Source organism: Drechmeria coniospora, chromosome 03, assembly GCF_001625195.1.
Source record: "Drechmeria coniospora strain ARSEF 6962 chromosome 03, whole genome shotgun sequence".
In the NCBI taxonomy this organism is placed as follows: Eukaryota; Fungi; Ascomycota; class Sordariomycetes; order Hypocreales; family Ophiocordycipitaceae; genus Drechmeria; species Drechmeria coniospora.
Genome location: NC_054391.1, coordinates 2,023,187 through 2,034,311, shown reverse-complemented (window position 1 = coordinate 2,034,311; position 11,125 = coordinate 2,023,187). Strand labels below are relative to the sequence as shown.

The 11,125-nt window shown below is 57.3% G+C and overlaps 2 protein-coding genes across 2 annotated transcripts; one reads left to right on the top strand and one right to left on the bottom strand.

Moving 5' to 3' along the window:
* Positions 1–1,437: 1,437 nt before the first annotated feature.
* On the bottom strand, positions 1,438–5,825 carry DCS_06426 (ABC transporter; the record flags this gene model as incomplete). The annotated part of the gene is made up of 3 exons (XM_040803716.1): positions 1,438–3,999; positions 4,065–4,962; positions 5,044–5,825. 3 exons carry the CDS (start codon positions 5,823–5,825, stop codon positions 1,438–1,440), a joined length of 4,242 nt encoding a protein of 1,413 aa, XP_040653820.1.
* Positions 5,826–8,552: 2,727 nt separating this feature from the next.
* On the top strand, positions 8,553–10,877 carry DCS_06425 (C6 transcription factor; the record flags this gene model as incomplete). The annotated part of the gene is made up of 5 exons (XM_040803715.1): positions 8,553–8,597; positions 8,773–8,882; positions 8,982–9,690; positions 9,766–10,556; positions 10,619–10,877. 5 exons carry the CDS (start codon positions 8,553–8,555, stop codon positions 10,875–10,877), a joined length of 1,914 nt encoding a protein of 637 aa, XP_040653819.1.
* Positions 10,878–11,125: the final 248 nt, after the last annotated feature.

The following is an 11,125-nucleotide window of genomic DNA, read 5'->3' as shown; positions in this document are numbered from 1 at the left end:
AGCCAATGGGAATCACACCTGTCAAATGGCGCAGCATCGGCTGTCAAGTCATAGACCCTTTCTCACATGTCTTTCGCTCGATCATTCGCTGATGCTGCTCTCGTCGGCGAGCAACCACTCGGCCAGCCGCACGGACTTGTTGTGCGATTCGAGGATCGTGCTGTTGCAAGCAAATCATGTGCTTACATATAGTTGCATAAGTATGTATTACTACAGTACATGTGCGGAGTACTGTACGGAGTACAAGTGAGTACAGTATGAATACTTGCCACCACTCCTTACTTGAGTAAGTATGGAGTACGGAGTAAGTACGGAGTACATGTACAGTATTTGCGCACTCCAACTCCAACGTACAATCACATATACTTGCCTGGAAGTACTGTATGAACTTGTGCTCGTACTCGAGTACTAGGTAAGTACTGCAAGCAAGTACTCGGATCTACAGTACAGTAGGTGTGGTTGTACGCCTACAGTACTCCTACGGTGCATTGAAACCGATTGGAGGTGTATTGCAGTCATCACGTACTGTATTGTATAGCAAGTACTTTCGAGGCATGCATGTACAACAACGCCTACAGCTACTGTACGCCGTACAAAAGTTACTGTACTTATAAGTGTACAGTGCGTGCAGCACGTACTTGTACTGTACCATTGGAACACATGTACAGGATTAAACACAAGGCCTGGTGTGTGGGCCCGACAATCCTGCATTTCATTCCTGTGCATCATGGAGCCAACAACCGGCCCTCCCTCCCATCGTCATCCGCCCTCATTCGCCAGTATCCGCGTTACATCGGCCACTAATGACACCCTGCCATCACCCCGACACTCTCCTGCGCTCATCCTCGTATTCTCCGGCTCCTCCATCGTCACCAATCGACCTGCTCCGGCGCGCCATCCGCCCGCTCCCCTTCCTGGCCGAACCATCAACTCGGTGAGAGGGCAAAGGCGCCGAGGGCAAGGATCCCCAAGAATTCCAACCCCACGGGGGCGAGTACCTCTACCTACCTAGTACTTACTGTACACCTACAAGCAAGTACAACTACACTGTGCAGTAATAATGCTTGGACTGCCATCTGTACGGAATGCGGTAAGCAGGTGCGCAAGTACCCGCCGTTCCGTTACGTTCTTGCTCATGTTCAATGACAGCATCGCCTTCACCCATCGCTTCATGCAAATGAACGCACGGTGTATACATCTGCGGACTTGCTATGCGCATACACTTAGACGCCACCCATCCCAACTGCATTGCACGTACTGATCACGACCGCGGTGCCCATCCACCTTTCGCCACCACCTCTTTCGTTGTTGCCTAAAATACGGGAGTGCCATGGCCAAGTACTCCGAAACGCCGTCGACGGGTGCCCGTCCGTCCGTCAACCTGGTCCGGTCCCAAGTGCGTCGGGCAAGCAGAACGCAGCGAACCTCGACGGTTGCCTACTCGGCCTTCTTGGACGTCTTGGTCCGCAGCTTCATCAGCCCGTACACAAGCGCGTACGAGCTGAAGACCATGAGCACGACAATGGCCGCGTCCCGCCAACCGTAGTAGTACTCCGTCAGGTTCAGGCCTCGCAGGTAGTCCTCGGCCTTTGTGAACGGGCACACCCGGCAGCCGGACGTCGCGCCCGGGTTGACGAGGTTGCCGGCGGCCCCTAGCCCCTGAGTGAAGTAACGCGAGAGGTAGGCGCCGCACGAGGTGCCGTTGGGCGGATTGAAGACGGCAAACTCGCCCTCGGCGCAGTCGACGTTGGCGCCCCAAAGGCCAAAGACGAGCATGCTGCCCATGAGGTAGTTGAAGGGGTTGAGGTAGTAGATCCAGTACCGCCAGAACGCCTGTATCTGCTGGTAGGGCACGAGCACGCCGCAGAAGGAGACGAGGATGCCGAGCAGCAGCGGGTTGACGAGCGCGGCAAACACCTCGTTGGGCGCGTAGGCGGCCAAGAACTGGCCGATGCCGGTGTAGAGGAACTCGTACATCAGCATGACGAAGAAGACGGCGCCGGCGCGCGACGGCGCCGCCGGGAAGCCGACGGTGTAGTACCAGCAGACAAAGTACAGGACCCCGCAGATGATGAGATAGGGCATCTCCGACACGATGAGGCCCGTCACGAAGGCGACCCACGAATACATCTTGCTCTTCTTCTCGCGCGCCTCGAAGATGTCGCGCCGGTGGATGAAGAGCGGCTGCAGCTGGGCGAGCACGCCCGGGGCGACGAAGATGAAGTTGAAGACGGTGAAGAGCTTGAGCTGCAGGTCGCTGACCGAGTCGCCCGCCATCCAGAAGGAGAAGCCGTTGAAGAGGGCCGAGAAGATGTGCAGCGCCATCTTGTTGTTGACGTAGTCCCGGTTGCGGTAGAGGGACACGTTCATCCTCTCCGTCACGAGCTTGACCTGCTCCCAGAGCGTCGTCGCGAACTCGTGCCCGTCGTCGACCGTGCCGGCCGGCTTGGACGCCGCCTCGTCGATGATGCGCTCGAGCTCGGCGCTGACCTCGCCGTGCTCGGCCGACGCCAGCCAGACCTCGTTCCAATCCTTGCCCTGCGAGAGGTGTCCCGAGACGACGTCGATCATGTGCTCGGCCGGGTTCACCTCGGCCGGGCAGGCGGCGCCGAAGCGACCAAAGTACTCCTTGACCGTCTCGGCCTGGTCGCCGATGTCGCCAAAGTACACCGTCTTGCCGCCCTTGGCGAGCAGCAGCAACCGGTCGAACTCGGCAAACAGCTGGGCCGACGGCTGGTGGATCGTCACGAGCACCGCCTGGCCGACCGCCGCGAGCTTGCGCAGGAAATGGACCGTGTGGAAGGCCGACTGGCCGTCGAGGCCCGACGTCGGCTCGTCGAGGAAGATGAGGATGCTCGGCTTCGCCACGAGCTCGACGCCAATGGTCACACGCTTCCGCTGCTCGACGCTCAGCCCGGCCCCGACCTCGCCGATGAGCGTGTCGGCGAGGTCGTGGAGCTCGAGTAGGTCGATGATGCTATCGACGTACGCCAGCTTCTCCCGCCGCGGCACCTCTCGGCCCTGGCGCAGGAGGGCCGAGAACTCGAGCGCCTCCCGGACCGTCGCGTACGCCTCGTGCACGTCGAGCTGCTCGCAGTAGCCGGCCGATCGCTGGAACGACACGGGCAGGGGTCGGCCGTCGACCATGATGGAGCCGCGGATGGTGCCCTCGGTCTTTCGCTGGGCCAGAACGTCGAGCAGCGTCGTCTTGCCCGCGCCGGAGCTGCCCATGAGGGCCGTGAGGCTGCCCGGCTTGACCCAGCCCTGGATGTTGTCGAGCAGGAGGCGATCGCCCGACGACGTCTTGACCGTGTACGAGAGGTTCTTCCACGTAAACACCGACGTGTTGCGCGTGATGCTCGCCGTCTGCTCCCGCTTCTCGTCGTCGCCCGAGTTGCCCTCCGACGGCGAGCTCGAGTTCGCCCCGAGCCCCTTCCGGGCACCTTGGCCCTCCTCGTCATCCTGACGGCGATGGCCAAGCAGACGCCGGGCCGCATTCTCCCGCGGGATCAGCAGGCTCGGCCCGTTCTCCGACGACAACCGCCAGCGGGAGGTGGACCAGACGGTGATGGCGACGAAGAGCGCCCACCACGCCCACACGATGCCCACGTTCCGCCACAGGTGCTCGTGGCTGTACGACAGCGCGGCGAGGTACATGTCTCCGTCGACATGCGTCTGGCCAGGCACGGCGCCGCCGACGCCGGCGCACGCCTGGTGGCCGCCGCCGTCCGAGGAGGTGAAGCCCGGGCCGTTGGGTATCAGGTTGTTGCCGACGCAGGCTATAACTTTGCCGTGGAACTCGTTGGACAGCAGAGCGTCAAAGGCATACGCCAGGGGGTCGATCCAAAAGATCCAGACGAACCAGGGATGCATCTTGGGCTTCACGATCATGTAGCCCGTGTACATGATGGAGGCGGCGATGATGAAGCCCGACACCTTGGAGGCGCTGTCAAAGGTCCTGAACGAGGCGCCTATGGCTCTGAACAGGGCCGTCATGCACTGCGGGACCAAGGTTAGCCGCTTCCACGCTCGGGGGGGGGGGGGCGACCGGACGGGGCACGTACAAAGGTCGTCGTCAGCACGATGATCCAAAAGGTAAAAAAGGTCGCCGCGTCGGCCGTCAAGCCAACCATAAAGTAGAGGATGACGGAAAATATGGAGACCTGAAAGAGCAGGACCGGAATGTCGGCGGCAATCTGCGCGATGCAAAAGGCGGCCGGGTGGAAAAAGGCAAAGGCTTTGTGCTTGAGCAGCACAGGTCGTCCGGTAAAGGAGTCGGTCACCTCGGACATGGAGAGCAAGCTGTTGAAGAGCAGCGCGAAGAAGCAGGCGCCGGACTTTAGGAACAGGCCGGCCGACGTCGCCGGCGCCTGATAGAAGAGCGATCCCGCGATGAGAGCCTGGACGACGGTCGAGATCTGCTTGATGAGAAAGGTGGCCTTGTCGCCCCAGAGGATCTGGTACTGCCGCTCGACGCACGCCTTCACTTGGGCGGCGAAACCGACGGTATGCGGACTGCTCGACGGCAGCCTCTTGTCTCGCTCCATGGCGATGCCTTCCTGGAAAATGACCGTCTTCTGCTTGGCCTCGTCCGAGAAGGGATAGCTGTACTGCTCACTCATCATCTCGTGCATCGGAGACCTTTCGTACTCGGTGCGGATGGCGTCGGCGTTGCGGGGGAACTTTTGGCTCATCTCGGGTCGAACCCTCCGTTCCGTCGGCACGGTGACGCCGGTGAGGAAGTCGGCCACGTTGGCGCCGTCGTGGCAGACGAAGCCCAGCTTCTCCATGAACGGTCGAGCTTCACTCCTGGTGCCGTAGTAGATCTCCTTCCCCTCGTCCAGCACGAGGACCTTGTCGAAGAGTTGATATATACCGTTGCCGGCTTGGTATAGGGTGACGATGGAAGCGAGCCCGAGGACGTCGGTCATTGCCCGAATGGCCTTGGCATACTCGAGAGCGCTGTAAAACGAAGCAGTCAGCAAACGGGCGCCCGTCACGACCAGAGGATGGCCATTGGGGCTTCTTCTGTCATGTCCTTACGTGCTGGCATCGAGGCCTCGGGTGGAGTTGTCCCAGCAGAAGACGCTTCCGCGCGAGGCCATGCATTCGACAATGGACACGCGTTTCCTCTCACCGCCCGAGACGCCGCGTACGAAGGCGTTGCCGACCTTGGTGTCGAGAGTGTGCTCGATGGCCATGGACCGGAGCAGAAAGTCTCGCGCGTCGGTGCGGTGTGCCTCGTGCGACTTGACGCCGTCGGGAAGGCGGAAAGGGACCTTGAGCCGAGTGGCAAAGTCCATCGTCTGTCCGACCGTGAGGGAGGGAAAGAAAAGCTCATCCTCGGTGTTCATGACAACCTGTCCCCTGTACTGGCGGGCCTCGTCGGCGGCCATCGAGCCGTAGTGGACGTCGCCGGAGACGTGCGCGTAACCCTTTCGCTTGTTGGCCAACATGTTGAGCAGGGTCGTGCATCCGGAGCCGGGGCGACCGAGGACGAGGAGCATCTCGCCAGGCTTGACGCATCCGTGGCAGTTGTCGAGGATCTTCTTCAGCGGTGCCTTGCTGCGCGACTCCCGAACGAGCTGAGGGATGTTGAACTGCGATAGGACATTTTCGTGCATGGCGGCATCGGCGCTGACGGCCTCGACGGTGAGCCCCTTCCAGGTCACGCCGAGCTCGCGAGAGGGGAATCCGGAGTCGTCGTCTCGTTGGCGGAAGGCGACGAGCTCCGGCTTCATGGACCACTCGGTGTCGTCATGTTCCAGTTGGCCCTTTGCCGAGCGCTCCGCGTCGGCCAACGTCTCGCCGCCGTTGGACCCCATGACGGTCGTGTAAGCGGCAATACGAAGGGGAAAGGGTCGATGAGAGGCTCGGGGAACGCAACACCGATGGAGGAGGGGTGCTCGTCATCAACGACTTGAACAAGAAGAAAAGATGGGAGGCGGACAGGTGAGTCGACGGCCAACGGAGTACTTATGAGGGCCATCGTGCCGTCTTTATTGACATGGAACTGTGGAAAGGTGTGGATCCCATCATCGTCGGTCGGGCATGCCAATGCTCCGTCCGAGTCGTGAACGTGGAGCCCGGCTTCTCATACCTTCCGCCCACATGAGCTTCGAAGCTTCGGCGCCGGAGAACACGGGCAAATACAAAGGTAGTTCTCCATCGTACCCTACCGATATGCGAGTATCTGTATAGGGGCAAAGTAAGTACGAGCATCTGCACTTGACTCACAGTTATACTGTACATGCACAATAGATGCATGTGCATGTAAGTACACCCACCTACTGGAGTGGCAACAGGTAGCAAGTACTGTACTGTACATATGACGTTGAGTGACCCGGAGATCGCAGTCACGGCCGGTCACGTCGGCCCAGCTGAGCTGGAATTTTTGATCCACCAGCCGATCCCGCCGCCTCGGTGTTTGTTTCGAGGTGCCAGCAACTTTGCATAGCTCCCCTGCCTGGTCCGCTGGTCCCCTGCGCCCGAGCTTCGCAGCGCCCTGCAAAACTCCGCCTAGGGATACTACTCAAGGACAGTACTTATTTACTTGTACGGAGGATGACATCGAAATTGCCGCTTAGTCATTCAAATTCAAGATCAGTCGCCCCGAGGCCTGCATGCTACGACTTGAAAGCGTCGTATTCGTATGGGAATGGGAATGCTAAGCTTGAGGCGACGATGCATGCATGAACCAGGCTGAAGTGCAGCTCAGCTGGAGAGCCAGCTGGCTGTCTGTCTGTGTCATCTCGTCTCTGTCGTGGTCTGTTGATTCAAGGTTCGAATGACTAAGCGGAGACTGGCCAGCAAGAAACGGACGATTGCTGGCATATTCTGACCGCAATCTCCGGGTCCGCTCGGTAGGCGGCATTATTCATTGGGACTAAAGCCGGAGGACGAGTCACGACGACTTTGTTTTGCGCCGGCACATTAAGTACACACAGTACAGGAACGTACACAGTACATGACGGGCACTGATTTCTTGCAAGTACAAGTACTTGGAAGTGTGCATTGGCGCTTACAGAGAGGGGTGCAGCTCATGTATATGTACATGCATGAAACAAAGCAATCATGTACTTACTCCGTACTCCGTACTTATTACTGTACGCGGAGTATTGCGGAGCACTGCAGCGATACTTACATTACAAGTACATGTACATGTATACGTGCTTATGTAGACTCCGTACTGTAAGAACGGGTCTACTGTACTGTGCACCACCAGTGCATATAAGTACAACTACTGTACTTGTAGGGTACAGTAGGTATATCGTATTACCAAATGCACGGACTTGTACGGAGTACGTAAGTACATGTACGGAGTACTTATAATTGTATAATTCTCCGTACTGTGTGCTCCGTGCCTCCAATACTTGTGCATATGAAGTTAACGCAAGTACGGAGCACATATCTACATACAATACATATTACTTATGTACTGTACTGTATAGTTCGGATACAGGTACAAGCGTGCTTCAGCGTGCATACAGTAAGTACACTTTTGTGCACGAACATGCTGCCCGCTATGTACTCTGGAGCAGCCCTTTAGTACAAGTACAGGAACAAAAACAACCCACCACCCCATACAATACTCCTCCGTACAGCACAGTACTTCCTCCGCAGTACACTGTACTGGGGCTTACATCACATGTACTTGTACTTATGGATTGTTCCGAGCACCTGTGCTCGCCGCTGACATAACGCAACTGTCCGCACATGAGATGAAAGAACAATCACCATTGGATGATATGCATGGATTACGGAGTAGTGCCAGGGTACATGTGTAATGTACCTAAGTACAAGTACGAGTACAGTATACGGAGTACCCATAACTGTGTTGTTCCGTCCTCCGTACATACTTACTTCAGTAAGTACTGTGGTTGCGCAAAGCAGGTCGAATCCCGCTTAGTCAGCGGAAGCGGAGGCATCACGAGCATCCCCAATCAATCCCAACCTCACACTCCCAACGGAGCTTGAGCACATGTACAGACACAGCAGCCACAGCAGCGGTAAACTCGAGCGTTGTCGACAAACAAAACAAACAAGCGCATGAAATAGAAACGCCCCGTCGTCATTCATTGTAGCCCTTGCAACGTCTCGCACGGACCGATGCAACACGGGTCGAGTGTCACTCTGCCGTCTCGCCTATCCAAGCTGTAGCGCACTGGGAGAACTCGTCTGCACGGACGACTACCGCGAGGACAAAGGAATCTACAGTCCTCCGTACACGTGCAGTCAACTCGCGTGTACTCCAAATATTCATTGTATGCGATATCATGTACTCATAAGTACGGGTATACTGTGCATGTCGGTGTGCACAGCTAGGGTAGCACCATCCAACAGCATCGGCTTGCAGGACACCATCCTTGTGGGTGCCCCGTCACCAAACAGAGTGTTCATCCTTTCGGAAATCGGCCCTTGGTTGGTGGCTCTTATCCTGCTATTGCTGCGGCGCCCGAGCCCGGACTGTCCAAGACAGCGAGACCCGGACACGGCACAGCCAGCGCGTTCATCTTCTCCTTACCGTCCGTCACAGTGCCACTAGCTCCGCCATGGTGACGAAAAGGCGTGCCTGCGATGCGTGCTACAAGCGAAAGGTATGTACTGTTGCCACCTATCTGTACGTTGCATCTTTGTCTACCCCGTTCCCGTGGTTGTGGCAGGCTGGAGGCGCCGTGAGTAGATGGATTCCTCCCTTCTCGACTCCACATCGTCCAGCGGCCATCGGGAGCCGATGCTGACAGGAGGCGTTGTCGTCGTGATGCGCAACAGATTCAATGCTACAGCTCCGAAGCAGGTGGCGATGCGGCCTGTGACTGGTGCCAACACCACGACCTCGCCTGCACCTTTGACCGCGTCAGCCGTAGGAAGAAAAGAGTAACGTGAGTGCACATGCTTTTCTCTCCTTCTCTCCTTCATCAATATCTGCCCGTCCATCAGCACCCCGAGCCTTTTTCCAAGCTGACATATCAAACACGCAGCGAGACTGGTTCGAGAGCGTCGCTTGCCAAACGCCTGGAGCAGATCGAGGTGGCTTTAGCTCGCTCCGTGGTACCGCAGCAAACGTCGACTAGGTCCATGGGCCATACTTGTACAGTATGTCGATCTGAATCTTCGTTGCGTCGTCTCAACAGAAACAGTACCCCCTTGGGCCAAATCTATTTTGCAGGACAAAATTTTGGCGCCATCTGCTCGAGAAACGGCATCCCACATTTTACCAACAGAGGCGAGCAATGGATCTACGCGCAAACGGGCCAATGGCCTCGTTTCGATCATCTCTACGTCGACCGCTCGGATGACATCGGCGAGCGTGCCGAAATTCCCGCCTTTTCCTCCTCGAGTCGATTCCCGGTGGCCCCGAGGGCACGGCTGCCCGAGAAGAGAGTTCTCCTGTTGCTGCTTCGCGCCTTTGTAACGTCCGACTTCAGCCGGGTCTTTCCCCTCGTCGACCGTGCCTTGTTCGAGGAGACGGCCCGGCTCGCATATGAACAGAGCACTCCCCAGACCATCGAACATGTCAGTGCCAAAGCCTGCGTGTTTGCCTTTCTCTCGACCGTCGGAACGCACTTTCCGGAGCTCGATGCTGCATCGGACCTGGACAGCGATGCCTGTGCCAAGGAAGCCCAGGTCTTGCTCTCGGACATTCTCGAAGATGCGAGCATCACGACCCTGCAGACCATATTTATGCTGGTAAGCATTCACTTTCGCCATCGTGAATAGGGTTCAAAGACGGGCCGCTTCTCGCTGACGCGAAACTCGCTTCAGTTGCTGCATGAGACCCTCTGCGGTCACCTTCAAGCAGCCTCCATGTATCATGCCGTTGCCTGCCGCACCGTCTTCGCCCTCGGAGGCCACACCCTCGTCCATTCCCTATCCAAAGATGGGAAACCGACGGCGGAGGAGCACGAGGATGGCCATCTGCGAATGCTCTTCTGGCTATGCTACGCCTTTGACAAGGACATTGCGTTACGGACGGGCCAGCCGCCCATCATCTGCGACCCCTTTTGCGATCTCACGCTGCCCGACGGCTACGAGGAAAACCACTTCGCGGATGGCCGGACCGGTTCCTCATCCTACGCTGACGTCGACTCGGACTCAGCCGCGAACGAGTCGCAACGTCCGTGGCTTCCGAGCGATCTGCGGCTGAGCCTCATCAAGTCCAAGGCTGTGCACGCCCTCTACTCTGCTTCGTCGCTGCGCAAGTCGGAGGCCGAACTGCTGAGGACGATACGCGAGCTGGACGAGGAGCTCGAAAGCTGGCGCTTGTCCGTTCCTGCCGAGTTCTCGCCCGCGCTATCAGTGCGGAAGCACGTCAAGCTTGCCGACGACCTCAACAAGTCCAAGAGCATGCTGCACATCGAGCTGCATCTCGACTATCACTATCTCCTCAACGTCATACACTGCGCCAGCGGTCGCTGCCTCGTTGACTGGAACGGACCCGGAAAGGAGAGGACGTTTGGCGTCCAGTCCAGCCTGGACCTGTCGGTCGAGGCCAGCCGGTCGACGCTCATATACCTCAGCGCCGCGACGCATCGCTTGGCTGGCGAGGCATTCTGGTAATGGAAGCAAGCTAAGGAGCAAGCTCGGCGGAATTGATCAGCTGACGTCCGCTGTGCAGGGTCTTCATCTTTTACCCCGTCTCCGCTCTCATGACTCTCTTCTTTAACATCCTTCGAAATCCTCTTCATGAGTATGCGGTGCATGACGTGGAACTTCTCTCGTCGGCCTCTGATCTGATTCGGAGCATGCCCATCCGCAGGGTGACAGCACATGAAACGGCCTACTTGCAAAAAATGGACGGCTTCGTGGCGGAGTTGAGCCGACTGAGCAGATGTGCCATTGAAAAGTCGCGGAACAGCAGTTCCGATGCGCCTTGAGCCTGGTCCATAAATATAACGGCAAAGCAGTCCAAAATCAATACGGTATCGAGCGTGATGATGACGTCTCTCGGCTGCAAAGAGTCGAACATTCTAGGGAATGCCATATCGGGACCTCCTACCATTAAAGGCATAAGGAAGTTACCAAATCCTCCGATTAATACAGGCATACGTTTACTCATAAACTTTCGAATATGAACGGACTATATCTTTATCTTTAAGTATACCAAAATAATTTATACTGGCAC